The 21,641-nt window shown below is 47.4% G+C and overlaps 1 protein-coding gene across 4 annotated transcripts in view; it reads right to left on the bottom strand.

Moving 5' to 3' along the window:
* INTS4 (integrator complex subunit 4) overlaps positions 1 to 17,194 on the bottom strand; it is a 53,926-nt gene extending 36,732 nt beyond the window's left edge. For 2 of the 4 annotated variants that reach the window (XM_054015789.1, XM_054015790.1), the window contains exons 1-9: positions 16,355 to 17,194; positions 15,691 to 15,882; positions 8,798 to 8,915; positions 7,496 to 7,602; positions 4,480 to 4,665; positions 2,994 to 3,044; positions 1,533 to 1,621; positions 1,085 to 1,205; positions 285 to 356 (exon numbers count right to left, since the gene is read on the bottom strand). In XM_054015789.1, coding sequence (XP_053871764.1) covers positions 285 to 356; positions 1,085 to 1,205; positions 1,533 to 1,621; positions 2,994 to 3,044; positions 4,480 to 4,665; positions 7,496 to 7,602; positions 8,798 to 8,915; positions 15,691 to 15,882; positions 16,355 to 16,408 — 990 coding nt within the window. In that variant the 5' untranslated portion in view covers positions 16,409 to 17,194. Of the gene's footprint in view, positions 1 to 284; positions 357 to 1,084; positions 1,206 to 1,532; positions 1,622 to 2,993; positions 3,045 to 4,479; positions 4,666 to 7,495; positions 7,603 to 8,797; positions 8,916 to 15,690; positions 15,886 to 16,354 lie in introns of those variants that run through there. The other 2 variants (XM_054015788.1, XM_054015791.1) reach the window with 2 other exon arrangements.
* Positions 17,195 to 21,641: the final 4,447 nt, after the last annotated feature.

Genomic DNA, 21,641 nt, shown 5'->3' with positions numbered 1-21,641 from the left:
CAAGATGGCATGCTAATCCCACTCTCTCCTCAATGAAACCTCAACAGCCTCAGGAGTGATTTATTACAAGAACACAAAAGCTAATGAAGCAGTTTAGGCTTCATTTTCTGTTACATTGAAGTCAACCTGTCACAATCAATCAACTCTCAATTGCCCTGAGGCATGGAAAAGATAAACAAGTATGTTTGACATTAACATACCTGTTGTGCAATTTGAGTATGCTGGGGGGGGGGGGGGGGAGAAGAGGGGAGAGGATAAAATAATAAAAGACAAGGTTTATGTACCCTCAAATCTGACATCAGCTTCTTGTCAAGTGTCTGCTCCAAGAAATGGGAACTAACTTGCTGCATAGATCCCTGAAGAAAACAAACAAACACACATTATGTGAAGAACCAAGATGGTTATGAATGTAAGGCAATAGAAGCTGCTAAGTGACACATCCCAGCACAGCGACCACTCATTTCTGTATTTCAAGGGGGTTTATATAGTGCTCATCATTGCAGTATATAGGAGCTTTTAAGAGTTTATGAGTGTCCGCATATAAATTCATCACAACACCCCACTCTCTATCTATAGGTTTCAGAGTAGCAGACGTGTTAGTCTGTATCCGCAAAAAGAACAGGCGTACTTGTGGCACCTTAGAGACTAACAAATTATGCTCAAATAAATGTATTAGTCTCTAAGGTGCCACAAGTACTCCTGTTCTCCATCTATTAGTTGGTCCTAGCTACGGATCTAAAAACCTGGCTTTGAAGTTGGGGGCCATAAATGAGATTTTGGTTGTGCGGAGGAATCCATTCCGCGCAGAGGAGGGAACAGCTGTGAATCCCCAGCTGGGAAGCTATTTTCTAATGGAACTGCATATACGCTAGCTCCACCTCTCCCCTCAAAACTGCCTTGAAATTTTGGCAGAAATCAATTGATTTAGACACTGACATCATACACAGTATCAACCAGCAAATCCAGTAAACAAAAGTCAGAATATTAATGCTCTCCTCACATCCTTCTTTCCCAAACATAGGCAAAAAAGGCAACATACTGTGACCTTCTACCAAGAGGACATGAGAATAACAAGGAAACTTACCAACAGTTTAGCAGCTTGCACTCTAACAACCCATGAGCCATCACTGACCATGTGACATATTTTTCCAAATGCATCATCAACTAAGCGAATTTCTTCATTGGAAGAAGGAATTGGTACAATGCTGAATAAGACAAAGGCACACAATATAAATCACTGTGCTGAGACTTTGCCATGAAGGATAACACATTTTATACAAAGGCCAATGAAATAAACAGTGCTGTACTACTACTATATAACATAAGGAATCTTAGGAACAAAAAAAAAAAAAAAAAAAAATCATCTAGTCCAACATATCAACCCCCTTTTGGCTTATCAGGCTATAGGTATTTAATATACATAGCCTTTCAAACCACTACATAAGGGATTTCTCTAAGACAAAACCTTCAGAACTAGCATGCTTATTCCCTTCCTGTATAACTTTTTTAATCAGTTTGCATACAGCACATACCTCTCAGGATACAGCTGACTGAGGACCCAGATCAACTGAACTGCAGCACTGCGTACCTGTTCATAATCATCTGAGAGCAGTTTGCAAGCCTGAAATGAAGGTTTCCAAATATTAATCTTAAACCCCTGCACCAGGTTTACATTTAAGCTTCCATTAAACTCTCTTACATCTCTACCCCGATATAATGTGACCCGATATAACACGAATTCGGATATAACGTGGTAAAGCAGTGCTCTGGGGGGGTGGGGCTGTGCAATCTGGCGGATCAAAGCAAGTTCGATATAATGCGGTTTCACCTCTAACACAGTAAGTTTTTTTGGCTCCCAAGGACAGCGTTATATCGGGGTTGAGGTGTATATGATAAAGTACAGATTCTATCCCAGCTAGGTCAGGTTAGGAATCAAAATGCATTTGGTTATCTCAACCTAGTCCTACCAGACCTTTGTCCATTACACAAATCCAGTGCAATACTTATCAGATTGGTTAGCTCTGCTCAGGTGAGCTCTAGGACTGGCTGAACTACACAGAGACATGTGAAGCATGTTGCACAGCACCTGTCCTCACTACAACTGACTATGCTCCATATTATTCTCATTTTCATAGGCCTTGATCCTGAAACTTTATCCATGAAGGTAGACCCCATCCTCATCGGAACATCAATGAAACTATTTAATTCTGTTCAGGTTCTTATACTGCGTTCATCACCATAGTATGAGCACCTTCCAGCAGTACATTAAGCAATGTGACTACACACCTGCCACATGTTTGGTCGCTCATCCTCTCTTCGTGTGCAGTGGAGTATCTTGTTTTGGTAGGGTTTCCCCCCACCCCTCCCCATAAATATACCTGTTGCTATGAGTTTACATAAGAGAAGACAGGTAAAAAAATGCACTTTGCACTAGGAGCAGAAAGTGGAGGGATTTGTGATGGTGCTTAGCTCTTGGCGGCGTTCATTCCACAGTCTCAATCCCCCAGAGAAAGTTCTGTCTCCTGCACAGACAAGCTTTACTCTTAAAGTAGAGAGTTCCATGATGCCAGAGGAGCATAGTGGTCAACCAGGTCTTTGTCCCAGCGCGTCAGACAGTCTTTTAGATATCCTGGGCCCAGGCCATGGAATGCTTGGAAAACTCTGCATGTGTGCAAGGCTCCCCTTGCACAGATTAGACTGCAGGATCAGGCCATAATTACTAAATTGTCTCACCTCTTCCGCAACCCTCTTCCTCCTCCAGTAAAAGTAAGCATACATATCTGAACTATTGTAGCTGAGAAAACTAGGATTTTAAGAAGACTTGCATTTTCAAGCTACCAAAGACAATGATGCATTTAAGCTAATTACATGCGCTGACCGCAAATTACATCATCTCCACAGCTTCATTATCCTTGAACATACTTCCTTTCCTATTGAACTACTTTGTCACAGAAGCTAAAAAGGAACTTGCACAATATTTAATAAGGCATTACCTGACTGTAAATAGTCTGCTGCAATTTTAATCCTCTTTCATGTAGCTGCAGCTATAAAAGGAGAAGAAAAAACCAAATAGATGCATTACCACATGGTTTTAAATAAGATAGTCAATTTTCATTGCTATTGTCTCTGCCATTTGATTACCACTTGAATCCCATAATAATTGCTTGCTATAGTAGTTGATTCTCTGCTACATTCAACCATTACATGACCTCTGCTGAATTAAATATTCTCATCTTATTATAATAAATAATTATCTAGACTTTGGTATAAAGTTTGTCTCCATCATACTTGGTTTTTACATTAGTGCTTCCAATAACACCATCTTTCTCCATTCTGAAGAGTTGTGCTTGACAACATGAATTCTCAATAAATTCTTGTCCTGAAAACATTCTCAACTACTGACCCAGCAAAGCTGTAGAAACTTCTCTAGCAACCACAGACAATTTCTACACAGAATACTGTAGCTCCATATGAGTTTCTGAAGTATAAATAGTAAGATAGAATTATATATGTTCCCTATACATGGGAAGACTATCCGGTAGGCTGTCATCTGAAAGAAAAGCATTTATCTTTTCTAGACGGGCCTCTGCAGATTACAATTTACAAATGAAGAAAAAAATATTAAAACAGTAGCAAAATAGTCATGGGCAAGGTTTTTTGGTGCCTCCAAAGAATGCCTTCTGGTCTCAAACCACAGAACGATGGAGGCTTTTGTGCTGTGATAGTAAATTGTCCTGGCAATAAGAGTCTAGGTTTGGACATTCAATTTAACCATAAAAAGTCACATGAACACATTTAAAAAAATATCCGTAAAGAAATTTATTAAAATACAACAGAAGTGGATGGAAAGAGCAGAGGGAGATCCCAACCAGACCCTACTGAAATCCTGTATTAAACTTCTGAAAAAGAGGCAGCATTTAACAGGTGTTAATTTGAATATCCTCCATCCCCACATGGAAACGGGTTTACCTTACTAGCAGTTGCTGGACACCCAGTTAACATGATTACTGAGCACTGCAGAAACACTATTTTTAAGCATAAACTTTCTCTTGGATTTTTCAAGTTACTGAAGTAGTAGTTCTTCCATCAGCAACCTTCTGACGCTATATCCCAACAAGCATTAGTTGGAGTGGTCAGTATTGACCATAACCAAAGCTAAAGCAAGGAAAGCATATTTATTGCTAATCAGAATGTGCCTGATTTTCTTATATATACACACACCAAAAAATCTGAAGTCACTAAAATGATAAACTTCCAAAATATATATTTATCCTCTACTAATCTATTGTACAAGAATCTGGATATTCCCCTCACACTAGTTCTAGGCCAATTTAATTGAAACTTGGGTAACTTTAATTCTCACATTTACCACAATGACTTAATAAATCACCTGTTTGAGGTTTTTCTGGCTCAATTTACAACCACTTACAAGTTTTCTTGAGTTACTCCTAATACATTTAAGTGTGCAGCAGCATTTACCATAGCTTTTATAGCTGCAGTCCTAACACGAGGGTCCTGGTCATTAAAGTGGTCCCCTATTATCTTCTGGACATCTTTTGTAGCCAGGCTTTCAGCTTCTTTTGGGGCACCTTTTTCCACAGATCCAAGATAGCCAATCAGCTGGAGGCACTTGTTTCTGACACCATGGGACGAGTCCGTCAGATACTGTGTAATGGAATAGAATAAGAAATGTTTTTCTTGGTATTTTATCCTTTTAAGCAGCAAACTCTTTCACATGAGATGAAGTCTCCCAAATATGTGTGTTTTGTTTTAAAGTTACCACAGTTTTCAGGGAAAAAAATCCAATAGTAGCTTTCCTTCAAATATTTGATACTTATTTTATTCTATACTTTATCAATCCTACAGAATAACAATTTCATGAAGAAGTTTAATCAGAAATTTTACACACACACTTTACAGTTCTCTCCATAGAAAACTGCTATTTGGCAGCCAATTAAAATAAGCTGTCTCCTGGGGCATTACTTTCAAAAACAGTTGCAGGTGTAATTTAGGCAAAATATTGCACATCCTAAGCAGCACACACAAAATGAGTAACTGCTCATGCAGCAAAGATATTTGGCACTTAGAACCATCCTCCCCATTTTACAGTTAAGTGTCAAAGTTGGAATTCAAGAGTTCCTAGTTCCCAGTCTTGTGCTCATACCAAAACTGTCTCAGCGTTTATATGACTTCAGTACCTTCAAAGATACCCTTAAATTTAGTAGTCCTAACTAACTACTAGTTAGTAGTAGTCCCGCAACAGATTGACACTGAAATCAATGAAACATACACTATTAAATCCCTCCCAAAAAAGCATTTTAAAGATCTTTTAGTAGAATACAATTTCTTCTTATATATTCTCCTCCTCCAACACTTTACTAGAGGATTGATCATAAACCAAGGATAAGCAGCATATTTTAAAATTAAATTTAAAGAAGGGGAGTGACTCACTGACTCAGATAATTTTTTCATTAAAATACCAAACGGGAAATAGGTAATTATGGATAATTTATTAACTCACATGGCAACTCATTCTGTGATTTTTATTCAACGCGCTACTCCATGAATAGAATGTACTTTGGTTACAGACATAATTGTAGCAAATTCAGAATGGTCAAAAGGCTTATTGGTCAAATCAAACTTTAGAGTCGGTATATTTTCTCCCTTTAACAACAAGATTATTTTAGCTATAAACAGACACTGTTTTCTTGAGATGAGATGGGTGTGGTAATATTATTTATTGGACCAACTTCTGCTGGTGAAAGAGACAAGCTTTCAAGCTTACACAGAGCTTTTTGTTTCTTTTATCTTTACTAGGGCTCTTATGTGAGACATGAGTCCTGAGGGAAAGAGGTAGCAGGTGTGGAAGTCAGATAACATTTACTGCACAAGCTTCAAAAATAATACCCCCTAAAGCAGAGGTGGGCATACTACGGCTAGCCGCTGGCCTCTCCCCTACTGTCCCCCTCCCCCGCAGCCTCAGCTCACTGCGCCACCAGCGCAATGCTCTGGGCAGCGGGGCTGCGAGCTCCTGGGGCAGCGCAGATGCAGAGCCCGGCCTGATCCAGCGCTCTGTGCTGCGCGGCTGCCTCCAGCCGGGCAGCACGGCTATCTGTCCTGGTGCAGCCGGCCACCAGCCACCGATGCTCCCGGCAGCGCGGTAAGGGGGCAGGGAAGTTCGGGGGGTAGTCAGGGGCTGGGGGTGTGAATAGGGGTGGGGGCGGTCAGAGGGCGGGGAACAGGTGGGGTTGAATGGGGGCGGGGGTTCCGGGGGCGGTCAGGGAGAAGGGGTGGTTGGATGGGGCAGGGGTCCGAGGTGGGGGGGGGGGGCAGTCAGGAAGAAGAGGAGGGGTTGGATGGGGCGGTGGGTGGCAGTCACGGGTGGGGGTTCCAGGGGCGGTCAGGGGACCGGGAGAAGGGGTGGTTGAATGGGTACAGGGGTCCCGGGGGGGCCATCAGGAATGAGAGGGGGGGCTGGATGGGGCAGTTAGGGGTGGGGGGTCTGGGGGCAGTCAGGGAGAAGAGGTTGTTGGATGGGGCAGGAGTCCCACGGGGCAGTCAGGGAGAAGAGGTTGTTGGATGGGGCAGGAGTCCCACGGGGCAGTCAGGAAGGGAGAGGTGGGGTTGGATGGGGCAGCGGGGTGCAGTTAGGGGCAGAGGGGTCTGTGGGCAATCAGGGGACAGACAGCAGCGGGGGGTGGATGGATGGGGCAGGAGTCCCGGGGGTGGATGGATGGGGCAGGAGTTCCTCCAGTCAGGAGGAAAGAAGCAGGGGTGGTCGGATGGGGGGGGTGGGGGGCCAGCCCTCCATACAATTTCTGAAACCTGATGCGGCTCCCAGGCCAAAAAGTTTGCCCGCCCCTGCCCTAAATGCTGCAAACTAATGTCAACTAACATTATCTATGAATTCTGAGCTTCATTTCCTTTGTCTTTTTAAATATAAAAGGCCACTGTGGTCTAGTGGATTGAGGACAGGCCTACAAATTAGGGAATCTGGATTTACGTAGAACCATTGGGATGCTAGGTGAACTGCAGACAGGTAGAAAGACAATGTCCATATCCAAATTTAAGATCGTTCTATTCACCTGGCTTCTCCATGCACCAGTAATCCCATCAGGAAAACAGGAACAACTTTTGTACAGATTTGCAAATCTGTACGTGAACAAGTAAGTGGAGAGTATGAAAACTGAGATGAATACGAATTTTAACAGGTAGGTCGTAGCTGCTATTTTGGGGCTGCAAGAATCTTATTAATTCAGTTTTAGAGATTTTGAGGGTTTCCGTGTACCGGAAACTTTTTGTTATGTAGATTTTTTGCATTGCCAAACATAAAAATTCTGGTAACATCAATGATGCATGCACATATCTGGGAAGAGAGTTTCACTCTAAGTTTTAAATATGCAACTTCCTTTGATTTCAACACAAGCTACATGAGTACCTGGGAGCAGAATTTGGCCTTTAAAGCACATTTTCTTCATCAATAAGACTATCTTACCTTGCAGGCTACATCTAGCAGTCTCAGTCTGACAGCTGGGTTCTCTGTGAGTTTCGTCCCAATCACCAACAGGGTATCCAGCAGCTGAGCAAGAACTTGGTGGGACTCTGTCAGACAAAACAGTGAAGGGTTTCATCTCTCTTTACTAATGTCGTGAGCCTACAGAGATCTTACTGTCTACTGTGCAAGTAAACGGATATACCACGGTGCGTAGTACATAAATGATGTGCTCACGGGATGGAATTTCCCAAAGTGCCTAAATCCCACTGACTGGCAATTGAGAATGCCCTGAGAATGTCAGGATAGGATTTTCCACTGGTCATAAAAATAGAGAATAAGAGGGGGGAGGAAATAGTGTTCCCTCTGAGCAATAATCCCCAATCGTATACTTCGGCTGTTTGTGTTCACGTAGGAGTCTTGCCACAGTCCTTAGATCAGTGGTCACCAACCCGTCGATCGCGACTGACTGGCTGATCCTGGAGCCTCTGCCAGTCGATCATGATCTTCGCCTGAGCCCCGCTGCGCCACCAAGCTGCCTGTGGTAAACGCCTCGCAGCCGGAGCCTGCATCTCGCACCCCCTCTTGTACCCCAATCCCTTGCCCCAACCCAGAGCCCTCTCCTGCACCAAACTCCCTCCCAGAGTCCGTACACCTCATCCTCTCCTGCACCCCAATCCCCTGCACCAGCCTGGAGCTCCCTCTTGCACCAAACTCCCTCCCAGAACCAACACCCCTCAACTCCTGTACCCCAACCTCCTGCCCCAGGCTCAGCCAATGCACACCCCACAGTTGAGATTGTTACACTGATTTGTGACAATCCCTGAAGGATTTGGGATCTATAAACCACAAATGACACTAATAAAAAGTAAAACTCATGAAACGTCCAGTGGATTCTATGAGATTAGGTGCAATGTGACCATATGACCCCTGCATCCAAACTCCTTCCCAGACCTTGCACCCCTCACTCCTGCATCCCAACCCCCTGCCCCAGGCTCAGCCCGGAGCCCCCTCCCACACTCCAAACCCCTTGGCCCCAGCTAAGAGCCTGCACCCCCTCCCGCACCCCAACCCCCTGCCCCAGCCCGGTGAAAGTGAGTGAGGGTGGGGGACAGCGAGCGATAGAGGAAGTGGGGAATGGAGTGAGCAGGGTGGGCCTCAAGGAAGGGGGTGGGGTAGATCCTGGGTTGATCTTAAATTCTAAACGTGATCTTGTGCGTAAAAAGGTTAGAGACCACTGCTTCAGATGTACAAAGTCTGGAGGATTCTGACTTGATTTTAAATTAGATCTGAAGTGTGACTTACTCTCATTTTGAAGCGTGTTAATGGCATCATCCATAATGCAGTCTGGAGAAAATCCTGCCGTCTTCGATAACAAACCTAGCAAGGAAGCAATCTTCAATCTCACAGAGGCATCATTCTCCTAGGGATGAAAGGAATGATGGTCTCCTCTGCTCTCTTTTCAGCTTAAAGATCATAAAATAGTGAAACACAGGCCAGGACCCACATACAGCACAAAACCATGGATGTCAGGACTGGAGCCACCCCCTCACCAGCACTAATTACTGCAGCACAGCAATGCTAAATTTGATGGCATACGGAGATTCCCGTGGTAGCTCCCAGAACATTTCAAAAGAGTTCTTTCACTGAATATGAAATGAGTAATGCACAGACAGAAAGTATTCCCTGTTATTTTGATACTAAATTCAGATGGCTCAAATGGTTTCAGTTTTACACTGTACCTTTTCAGTCTTCAGCATGCAGGAGAGTTTTCTATTGACAACACGAATGTATTGTAACAATTATTGATGGGAAAGATAGAGGATTTTAGAAGGTGGGTAGAGGGAGTTGGGAGTTTTGGCACCCAGAATGTGTCAAAAAGTAGTGTGGGGTTTAGCACAAAGGAAGCAGCTGAGGCTTTTAGCACTGGGGAGGATGTGTGTCTTGTGTCATTGTCTACAAACACAGGAGAAAGCTGCCTCGCTGCATCCAAAGATAACAGTAAGTGTATTAGCTATGGATTTCTGCCAATTTACTCAATGGGGAAAGTTTCTGGTGATAATCACATTGCCATCATTAGGCATCAGAATCAACATCCCATCTAAATGAGTAGGAGCAGTCCACATCTCTCAGAGTTACTGATTCAGGCTGTCTGCAGAGTTAGGAAGACAACTATGCATCAGGTCATACTTGGAAATGTTCCCTACCGTAAGGGTATAAGAGAAATCTAACTAAGGGCTAGTCTACACCGGCAATGCTTTAACATGGCTTGTATAGTCGTGGCAGAGCACAGGGAGAGAGCTCTAAAAACCCACCTTCATGAGGGTCATAGCTACCACCTAGTGCGTTGTCTACATTGGCACTTTACAGCACTGAAACTTGCTGTGCTCAGGGGGGTGTTTTTTCACACCCCGAGCGAGAAAGTTGCAGCGCTGGAAAGTGCCAGTGTAGACAAGCCCTTAGACTGTGGAGTCAAGATCTGTAAGAACTAGAGTTACATTATGTGGCCAAGCAATCATGGGACCCTGAATATCAGAACTGCAATAATATCACACATTAATGTATGACATCCTATACCTTGGGAGAACGGTCCCACAGTCCCAGGCTGCACCCTGGGGATTCCGTCACAAATGGCTCACATGATTTAATGTTCTGCCTGAAACAGTGGACAATGGCAGAGGCTTCAGAGGCATCCACTCCATAATGCAATATGCCAATGGAGAACAATTCTTCATAATTCTAGCTGGAGAGCAACCTATGCCCTGAAGAATAAGGACTTAGTGCTCTTGCAATATTACTCCTGGGGGAATTCTGCGCTACTGCGTGCATAATTAATGAGCCGTGCATATTTTTAATTTTTTACACAGAAAAAAAGATTCCACCGAAATGTTGCTGCAGTTCCGCCTTTTACCCACCAAGGGCACTGCGGCAAAAGAACGCAACAGCTCCCGGCCATCAAGGAAAGAGAAAGAGCCTGCAGAGCCGCTTTCGCGGAGCCTGTCACGCCAGGTCAGGAGACAGGGGCTATGGGGAGACAGACAGCGTGGGATGCTGGGTGGGGTCAGACAGGGTCTCATAAAGGCTAGTGGTGGAGGACAGACTGGGGCAGGGGATGAATGGGAATGGAGGCACAGGGCCACAGGAGGCAGGGAGGTGCAGGGCCACATGGCAATGGGGTGCAGACCTACATCGGGACAGGGGAGTGGCTGGGTAGGGGCACAGAGACACATGGGGATAGGGGAGGGGGGTATAGAGCCACACAGGGGGAGGGGGTGCAAGGCCACATGGGGATGCAGGAACACATGGGGACAGGGGCGGATGTGCCCAACTGAATGGGAGAGGCTAAGGGTCAGCCAGGGTCTGCATGGGGGAAGATCTGGCAGGTAGTGAAGACATACTAAAAGATAAAATGTAAGAGAATATAGAAAGAAGCATGTTGAAATTAACAACCTATCTAGGTATTCATGAAGCAGTTACCACCTTGTTATGATTGCTAATGCTTTTGAGGACACTGTGGGAACAAGCTACCTCTCAGCCTGTGCACATGCACAAAAAGAGGGCAAGAAATAGTCTTCAACCAAGCATCTTGGAAAGGGAGTAATAGCAATTATAACAGGGAGCTCCCACATAATTTGATAAAACAGGATGGGGTTCACAAAATTAAATTCCAGAAGGATTGTTCTGAATTTCATACCTTTGCAGATACCAGGTTAGTTGGTTGAAAATGACCAAAGCAATTCCCCTTGTGACTTCATCAACAGGGGAAGTAATGATTACTTAAAAAGGGAACCATCCTGAGGATGTTCAGAAGCAAAGTTTCAGTTTGCTGTGCAGATCTATTATTCACACTGAGGTCTGGATGTATATATTAGGGAGAGGACTATTACCTAGGTGCCAACAAAGTATACATCTTTTCATTATTCATTTATTAGTTAGCTGAGAGCTGCTGACATGGGTCAAACTGACAGCCTAGAGTCTGAACTAAAATGTCCACAGAGCAGGTGCAACGGGGCAACAGAGCAGCTTTACAAGCTTCCTGCACACTGCCCTGCTAGTATGACACAACCATGACCCTTGAGTCCCGCGAATCTGAGGATATCTGCAGACCATGTTTGCGGATGTATGCGTATCCAAATTTTACAGCTAGAGCCCTGCAAATCTGCGGATATCCATTTTATATCCGCGGACCATGTTTGCGGATTGGATGTGGCTACAAATTTTCTATCCGTGCAGGGCTCTACCCTTAGGGACCATCTGCAGAGATAACATACAGTAGACCCCGGTTTATCCGACCCTACATTATCTGGCTCTCCATATTAACCTAACAACCAGCGCACACAGGTCCAGAAGTGAGCGATCTCTCCTGTGGCCACTAGACGGCGCTGCAGCCTCGCACTTTCCCATTCTCTGGATTATCCCAATTTTTGATTATCCAATATGGGCCCGGTCCCAATTAGATCAGATAAACGGGGTTCTGCTGTATTTCATCCTGCATGCCAACTTGCTTCTTGGCCTGTCTGCTGAAATTGCCAACCAGAATGCTAATTAACCACAAATCTGGGATGATGGTTTTACTCAAACTTTCCAGACTACTTTACTTCTTTCAGGAGTTTGATGTGTCTTGTGTACCTCAAGTTTCACTCACTTAAAACCACTTGATTAAAAAAAATCAGACATAAAAATACAAGTGTCACAGTCACACTGTTACTGAAAAATTGCTTACTTTCTCATTTCTAATTATCAAATCATTATTAAAAAAATCAACCGCAATATAAATATTGTACTTATATTTCAGTGTATAGTACATAGAGCAGTATAAACAAGTCATTGTCTGTATGAAATTTTAGTTTGTACTGACTTCACTAGTGCTTATGTAGCCAGCTGTAAAATTAGGCAAATATCTAGATGAGTTGATGTACCCCCTGGAAGACCTCTGCGTACCCCTGGTTGAGAACCACTGGCTTAGACCACCAACTCTTTTCACATAGGACACCGAGCAGCCTACAGTAGCAGCAAACAGGAGAGTTTTACAAGGGAGTTCTCCAGGTGAAGGAGGAGCAACTACGTGAACCTTGGGTGAGTTTGTTGTCTGTCTGTTTGTTGTTGTGTGCATGCTTGCTTGCTTGCTTGCTGTATGCCTGATTCATTGAAGTTTATAGTGGGGTGTGTTTGGAGGGCTGTGTGCTGAGCCTAGCTGCCTGCTAGGCCAAGCTGAGAGCTTCCTAACAAGGCTCTAGCCTGCCATCCTTTCATCCCTAATCCCTTTAGGATCCCCTGAAAAAGAAGTGGAGCTAACTCGGAGACCATGGGTTTAAAAAGCCAGCTTATAAGTGATCAGAGGAGCTAGCAAACAGGAGGCTTTTGCAAGGGAGTTTAGAGAACAAGCAGGAGAGCCAAATACACCTAACAAACATTCTCTAAACTTAGGCCAATAACCACTCTTTCCCTACCCAACCCTCCCAAAAAAACCACTCACACAACCCCCCCTGGCATCTGTACAAACAATGCAGCCAGAAGCCCAGTAACAGAGTGGGGGCTATCCAGTTTACTGCACTGAAAACAGCACGTATGAGTATCTGCCTTGTGGGCAGGTGGCATGCATATGCATTTGGTGCAAGCAGCTCATGGCCCTCAGATACAGAGTACAGGGTCTTGAGACCAGAGTGGCTGAACTGGAGGAGCTAAAGGAGACAAAGAGGTATCTAGACAAGACTTTCCAGGACACAGTAGAGAGGTCCCACCCCCATTCAAACAACCTCTGGGCCACTGAGGAGGAGGAAAGTATCAAGGAAGGAGAACATCAAACTAGAGCAGACGGAAACAATCTCATAGTGGGAACCTTCCTTCTTCTAGATTATGTCATGGCATCCTTGCACACTGACGATAGCACTCTGGGGGAGGGGACCCCTGTTATTGGGAAGCAACAGGTAACAGTAATGGGGAGGATTTGATTATTAGAAATACCGATAGTTGGGTTGGTGATGACCGAAAGAACTGCATGGCAAATTGCCTGCCAGGTGTGAAGGCTGTGGACCTCTCGAGACATAGACAGACAGACTTACGTGCAGTGCTGGGAAGGAACCAGTAGCCATGGTACATGTAGGTACCAATGGCATAGAGAAAGGTAGGTGAAAGGTCCTGGAGGCCAAATTTAGGCAGCTAGGTAATAGATTAAAGTCCAGAAACTCTATGGTAGTTTTCTGAAATGCTTCTAGTTACACACACAGGTCAGTTAGACAGGCAAAACTGAAGGGTCTCAATGTGTGGATGAGATGATGGTGTTTGAAGGAGGGATTCACATTTATTAGGAATGGGAAAACTTTTGGGAAAGGAAGAACCTATACAGGACAGATGGGCTCCACCTAAACCAAAACAGAACCAGATTGCTAGCATGTAAAATTAAAGCGGCAGTAATGCACTTTTCAAACCAAGGGCTGGGGGAAAGTCAACAGGTACAGAGGAACCAAAGGTGAAAGTAACTTAAAGGACTTACCGGTACGCCGGAGTCCTGAGCAGGGGGCATGGCCTCAGCCGGAAGAGGCGGGGCCTTTAAATACCCAGGCCCTTTTAATCAAGTTTTAAAGGCCCTGGGGCTCCGGCTGCAACTGGGAGCCCTGGAGCCTTTAAATCACCAGTGAAGCTCCCAGCTGCAGAGGCAGCTGAGAGCCCAGGGGCTCAGAGGCGATTTAAAGGGCCCGGGAATCCAGCCGCTGCGGGGAGCCCCGGCCCTTTAAATCATGAGCCCCACTGCTGGAGCCCCAGGGTAGCGGCGGCGATTTAAAGGGCCGGGGGCTCCCCGCAGCAGAGCCCTGGGTCCTTTAAATCGCCACCCTGGGGAAGCCAGTCCAGTCCGGCACAGCATACTGGCTCTTGCCAGTAAACCTTACCGTACCAGCTTACTTTCACCTCTTAGAGGAAAACACGGTTTGGACAACCACATCCATTGAGGAGGATTAAAAGGGATACTCTATAATCTTAAAAAGAACAGGAGTACTTGTGGCACCTTAAAGACTAACAAATTTATTAGAGCATAAGCTTTCGTGGACTACAGCCCACTTCTTCGGATGCATATAGAGTGGAATAAATATTGAGGAGATATATATACACACATACAGAGAGCATGCTTCTAGATGATGTCTAGAAGAAGCATGCTCTCTGTATATGTGTATATATATATATCTCCTCAATATTTATTCCACTCTATATGCATCCGAAGAAGTGGGCTGTAGTCCACGAAAGCTTATGCTCTAATAAATTTGTTAGTCTTTAAGGTGCCACAAGTACTCCTGTTCTTTTTGCGGATACAGACTAACACGGCTGCTACTCTGAAATCTATAATCTTAGTAAGGAGAAGAGGATAGAAGTTGATAAGGTACAGGTGGGAACCGAAGAGAAACAGTCAAATGAAAAAGAGTTCCATTCAATTACATCAGATGAAGGCAGACAACTAAATATTGACAGATTTTATAAGTGCTTATATACAAACACAAGAAGTTTAAATACTAAGGTGTGTGAACTTGAGTGCCAAGTATTAAATGAGGATATTGATATAACAGGCATCATAGAAACTTGGTGGACTGATGAAAATCAATGGGATACAGTAATACCAGAGTGCTCTGAAGTTCATCCACCTCCCTACACTTCAGATCCCAAGCAGCAACTTCAAAGCATTATCTATACAGTTCTTTTATTAGCAGGAGCCCGGCTAACCCAAGTCTGTCAACCCAGCCTGGGGAAGTTCGCTCCAAAACCCCATGTACTCTTAGGGCTTGTCTATACTTACGCGCTGGTTCGGCGGCAGGCAATCAAACTTCTGGGTTCGATTTATCGCATCTTGTCTGGACGCGATAAATCGAACCTAGAAGTGCTCCCCGTCGACTCCGGTAATCCTGCTCGGCGCGAGGAGTACGCGGAGTTGACGGGGGAGCCTGCCTGCCACATCTGGACCGCGGTAAGTTCGAACTAAGGTACGTCCACTTCAGCTACGTTATTCACATAGCTGAAGTTGCATACCTTAGTTCGAATTGGGGGGTTAGTGTAGACCAGGCCTTAGAAACTCCACATTCCATCACCAAACGCTTGAACCACACATCCCTCCAACCAGAACCATGTCAGGAAATATAACTGTACAAATGTGCTTCCATTTCTTGCTGCTGTAAGCGTCCTGCAGGTTGCTCCCCGGAGCCCTATTTCCCTACCTTGTAATAATGCTCCAGCAAGATTCTGACAACTCCTTCCACGCTTTCCGCCTCCACTGGCTTCCTGGCAAACTGAAGCAGGTACTGCAGGGCGTCTGCCGGCGAAGTGGCCTTACACAGATCTACGTGGAGCGCTGCCGACTTACTGGGCTTGGTCAGCCGCAGCTTCTTGGCGGAGATCTCTTCATGCTGCTGCTGCGGGGCAATGACGCGGCGTGAGGCGGCACATCCCAACAGCGGGGAGCCCCAGCCCCTCCGTCACTGGAGCAGCAGACCCACCGCTTGGGGCGGGCGGGCCCTGCCCTGCCCCAGGGTCCCCTGAGCCCTCTGCCCTGGGGAGACCCCGCTCCGGAGGCGTCCCTCGGGCCCTCACGGGGGCACCCCCCCACCGAAGGGGTCCCGGGGTGGCTGGCAGCTGCCTGGCTCCCTGGTGCTGCCCTCCCAGCACTAGAGGTCCCAGAAGAGCAGCAGCCGCCTGAGGCCTCTCCCGGAGCCAGGGCTGGGGCTGGGAGGCCCTTCAGTGCTAGGCCTCAGGCTTCCAGCGGGCTTTCCTGCAACCCCAGGCCGCCCAGGCGTCGCCCTGCTCGGGCAGGGGCCGGGCCCCTCCCCCCGGGGGAGTCCCCTTCCCAAGCCTCCCCCTCGTGCTCCAGACTTCGCCCATTACCTGGACGACCTTAGTGAACTCCTCATACACCCGCTTCTTCAGGTGCGCCGCCATGCTGAGCCCCGCCACCGCCGCCGTTCGCCTTCGGCAGGGCGTGAGCCGCCTCAGCCACCGTACGGTACCGTACCCTCCTCCTCCTTCTCCTTCCCCCCGCACCCGGAAACGAAACCATGGAGATGCTGACGATGACGGGAAAAGAAACGGTCCTTCCTAGACACTGGGAGGTCTCCTCTCTATGGCCAGTGAATCCCAGGCGAGAGGGAGGCCTGGAGCTCCCACCCTGGCCTTGAGTCAATGGGTCAGGCTGTGGTGCAGATCGGGATCCCAGGCCAGAGTCTCAGCTGGGGCAGATCCGCAGAGCTCAGGGTCTGGCTCCACATTTTTAATTTCCTGACAGATTTTTTGTTTTAATTCATTGGGTCTTTTGTTACCCCATAAAGAGATGTCTCTGGTCGTGTTCGGGGTGCTGTGTGTGTGTCACTAACACGTTTATTCCCCTCGTGGTCCAAGAGGGGCCCGAGTTGTTATGTCCTTCCAGGCATCGTGTGAGGACATTTCCTCGGGCTGTTGCCTGAGTGGGGTGACCCCATAGAGCAGTGTCCCCAAACTTTTGAGGGCCAGGAGTGAGGCTGCGGCTCCGGGGGCTGGGGCTGCAGCTGGGGCCAGGGACGGAGCCGTGGTCAGGGACCAAGGCTGGGAGTGGGAGCGGGGCCGGGAGTGGAGCCGCAGCAGGGCCATGTTGGGAGCCAGCAGCCAGGCCCCCAGTCGTGTGCAGAGCCGTGCTGTGGCTGGGGACAGGGTCAGGCGGAGGGTTGGGAGCCAGGGCTGTGACGGGATGGGGTTGGATAGGGTTACCATACGTCCGGATTTTCCCGGACATGTCCGGCTTTTGGGGGCTCAAATCCCCGTCCGGGGGGAAATCCCCAAAAGCCGGGCATGTCCGGGAAAATCGGGAGGGCTGGGTGGTGCTCGGCCGGGGCCGGCGGTGCGGGGCCGGTGCGGGGCCGGGGGCATGGTGCCGGGCCGGGAACTAGGGGCGCAGTGCCGGGCGCGGGGCCGGACGGGGAGCCGGGGGCGCGGTGCCGGGCCGGGGTCCGGGCTGGGAGCCGGTCAGCCGGGCCGGCGGGGAGCCGGTCAGCCGGGCCCGCGGGGAGCCGGGGAGCCGGGCCGGCGGGGAGCAGGTCAGCCGGGCCGGCGGGGAGCCGGGCCGGCGGGGAGCAGGTCAGCCGGGCCCGCGGGGAGCCGGGCCGGCGGGGAGCCGGTCAGCCGGGCCGGCGGGGAGCCGGGGAGCCGGGCCGGCGGGGAGCAGGTCAGCCGGGCCCGCGGGGAGCCGGGCCCGCGAGGAGCCGGGCCGGCGGGGAGCCGGGCCGGCGGGGAGCAGGTCAGCCGGGCCCGCGGGGAGCCGGGCCGGCGGGGAGCCGGGGAGCCGGGCCCGCGGGGAGCCGGTCAGCCGGGCCCGCAGGGAGCCGGGCCGGCGGGGAGCTGGTCAGCCGGGCCGGCGGGGAGCCGGGGAGCCGGGCCCGCGGGGAGCCGGTCAGCCGGGCCCGCGGGGAGCCGGGCCGGCGGGGAGCAGGTCAGCCGGGCCCGCGGGGAGCCGGGCCGGCGGGGAGCCGGTCAGCCGGGCCCGCGGGGAGCCGGGCCGGCGGGGAGCAGGTCAGCCGGGCCCGCGGGGAGCCGGGCCGGCGGGGAGCAGGTCAGCCGGGCCCGCGGGGAGCCCGGGGGTGCGCCGGGCCGCCGGGGGCCGGCAGTGCTGGGCGGGCCGGGGGTGGTCGGCCGGAGCCGGCACCCCAGGGCCCGAGCCGACCCAGGCTGGAGCCGCCGGGGAGCCAGCCTGGGCCGCGCCTCCTCCCCCCCACACCCCCATTACCTGCTTCAGGCTTCCCGCGAATCAAATGTTCGCGGGAAGCAGGGGAGGGGGCGGAGACTTTGGGGAGGGGGCGGGGTTGGGGCGGGGGTATGGGCGGGGCTGGGGGCGGGGCCGGGGGCCGTGGAGTGTCCTCCATTTGGAGGCACAGAATATGGTAACCCTAGGGTTGGAGCAGAGCTGGGGGCTGGGTGGCACTCCCTCCCCATCCCCTGTGGGCAATAGCCCAGCTGCCTCGCCACCCCCAACTGTTCCTCTGCTGCCCCCTAGGGGCTTACACCTCACAGTTTGGAGATGTCTGACATAGAGCAGTGGTTCCCAAACTGGGTTCACGAAATGTTACAGGGGATTCTCGGGAAAAAATTCCCTAATGGTGGATAGAGCTGTCCCTAGGCCCCCCTGGCAGCACGTGGCCAGCAGCCTGGAGCCCCTGAAATTCCAAGAGCTAAACAGATCAAAGCAAGAATATCTATTACACTGAAGAGATTTAAACTTCAAGACTCCTTATAAGAAATGGAAACGGAGGTGGATATTTTTTGCTATTTTTAAAATGAAATAAGCAGCTAGTATTGTTTTTAAAATTATTATGAAGAACAAGTTTAAGCTTTGTTGTAACGTGCGTTCTTTGCCTGGACTGCTCAAGACCTGAATGCTTGTGTAGGAGGAACTCTCTGAGTTGGCTTCTTAAATACTTTCATGCTGTTTCACATCTGATATTCCTTGATTCATAGATTCATAGATTCTAGGACTGGAAGGGACCTCGAGAGGTCATGGAGTCCAGTCCCCTGCCCTCGATGAAAAATAGGTGCCGTGTTTTATAACAGGCTTATTCAAAGTGATACAAGCTATGAAAGTGAGATCTTGGAAGAGTGTTGCCGTTTTCATAATGTAATAAAAATACTGTAATGATAAATAATTAATAATAAATAGTGTGTGATAAGCATGTCATAACAACAAATTTTATATTTCCAAGATCACTGCTTTTATCATTTATACTCAGGTAAAGGAGAAAATGCCTGGAAATACTCATTTTTAGGAGGGGGTTCGCGAGACTTGACATTTTAGTGAAAGGGGTTCACAAGTTGTTAAAGTTTGGGAACCACTGACATAGAGTCATAGATTCCAAGGCCAGAAAGGACCATTGTGATCATCTAATCTGACCTCCTGTGTAACACAGGGTGTAGGAGTTCCCACAAATAATTCCTGTTTGAATTGAGCAGATCTTTTAGAAAAACATCTAATCGTCATTTAAACTTTGCCACTGATGGAGGATTCACCACAACCTTTGATAAAGTATTCCAATTGTTTATTATGCTCACTATTAAAAATGAGGGTAGCCATATTTCAGAGGGGTAGCTGTGTTAGTCTGTATCGGCAAAAACAACAAGGAGTCCTTGTGGCACCTTAGAGACTAACAAATTTATTTGGGCATAAGCTTTTTTGGACTATAACCCACTTACTATTAAAAATGTAAGCTTTGTTTCCAGTCTGAATTTCTCTGTGGGAAGACTATTTCAGTTCAACTTAGTGATACAGAAGGGAAATTCATTCCTGTTACTGTTCTCAATAACATGTTTTCATAAATACCTGCACATGTACTCTGAGAGTAGCCACAAGGTGGACTTAAAAATGTTAAAATATATAAAAGACTGTCTTGCTTTTTCTTTTTTTCCAGGGGGAGGATATCTCAGTGGTTTGAGCATTGGCCTGCTAAACCCTGGGTTGTGAGTTCAATCCTTGAGGGGGCCACTTAGGGATCTGGGGCAAAATCAGTACTTGGTCCTGCTAGTGAAGGCAGGGGGCTGGACTTGATGACCCTTCAAGGTCCCTTCCAGTTCTAGGAGATAGGATATCTCCAAAAGACTAGTTTTACTGATTTCTTTATAAAATATGACTTTCAAATTCTAGGATATCAGTCTATGAGATTTACTATTATACTGTGGCAGGAGAATTATCTTTAATTGTGTTTTGTGAGTATTTGATGTAGGTTAAGTAAATAAGGGTGAAACATATTTGCTTAAGTTGTCCTGGCCTTGCCCCTCTGCCACGGTTCGAAAGCACTTAGACATACTTAACCATCTAGAGTTTACCCTTTTTCTTTTCCAAATGGAAAGATTTGAAGTTATATAAAAGTGACCCAAACTTTCCAGAAAAATTCTATCCTGGTATGAGATGTGGCATGCAAAATTTCACGGGGATGCATTTGGTTTTGCTGAAGTCAGGAGGAGGTGGAAAAAGCTTCCCATTGAAGTTTTGATATCTTTAACTATAGCCTTTTGTGAATACAAGAACTAAAAGGGGATCCAGACTTCAAGTCCCCTGCCTCCCAAAGAAATATGGCTCAGACATTAGTTCTGGATCTGAGTATGGATTCGGAACCCATTTCTCCCACAAAGTTTGGAGGTGTTCAGTTCTGAGAGGTTGATTCAGGCTCATCTCTCTCTTTCTTTGAAAAGATTAGATTCCTATACATTAATACAGACTATATCAGGCCAAAGTCATTCCTGTGTGAACCCACTGAAGTCAGTAGAGTTGCACCAGCGACATGTGAATTTGGCCCAATAATGTCTAGAAATAATTTCCCCCCCAAAAAAGAGGTTTTAATTCTGTGTTTGGGATGTGTTTTCCCCAACCTGAGCTGTGTTTTAAGTTTGTAATCAGACCCCAAACTGGGTATGTTTCATGTGCTTTTGGGTTTGGTTTGCAAACATTTTACATAGCACTGAGCTAGAACCAGAACCAGTGAAGGGTTGAGTGCCCTCAACTCCCATTGACTACAGTGGGAGTTGAAGGAGGGTGGTACATCTCAGCATCATGTTCTTTGACCATTGAAGTCAATAAAGGGAGGCTATTATTTCAATGGGCATTGGACTAGGCCTTGTAAGGAACTCCCCGAGAACTAAATGCACAAAGCATAGTGGATCAGGGCGGAAATTTTCAAAAGCGACCAGTGATAGTGGGTGCTCAGCACTTTCTGAGAACCAGGCCCCTTTAAGTGATTTTGGGCACACAAAATCGTTAGTCACTTTTTAAAATGTTGCCCAAGTCTTCAAAATTTTAGGGGGTTGAAGCTTCTCACACTTACACCAGTTTTACACAGTGTAACTGCACTGACTTACGTGAATTCAGTCCTGATTTACCCCACTGGAAGAACAATAACCAGAATGTAGGCATTTTATACTCCACTTTATGAAGATAGATTCTAACCCAGTAGTGTATAAGGAAAGCTTTGTGGTTTTTTAAGAGGATAATAAAGAAGGTAGATTTATACTATGCAAAAAGGCTTTTAAAAGTGTATTTATTTAGTATCCCAAAACACATATTGTCCTTTATAGGAGGCAACCCATATTTCAAGTGTAAAAGTAAACGTAACCATGATCTAGAATAACCAATATGATTTTCAGATATCCTGGGGGTAGCAAA

The sequence above is a fragment of the Malaclemys terrapin genome, chromosome 1 (assembly GCF_027887155.1).
Source record: "Malaclemys terrapin pileata isolate rMalTer1 chromosome 1, rMalTer1.hap1, whole genome shotgun sequence".
Taxonomy (NCBI): domain Eukaryota; kingdom Metazoa; phylum Chordata; order Testudines; family Emydidae; genus Malaclemys; species Malaclemys terrapin.
Note: the sequence above shows the minus strand (reverse complement) of the source record. Positions and strands in the feature narration are given on the sequence as shown.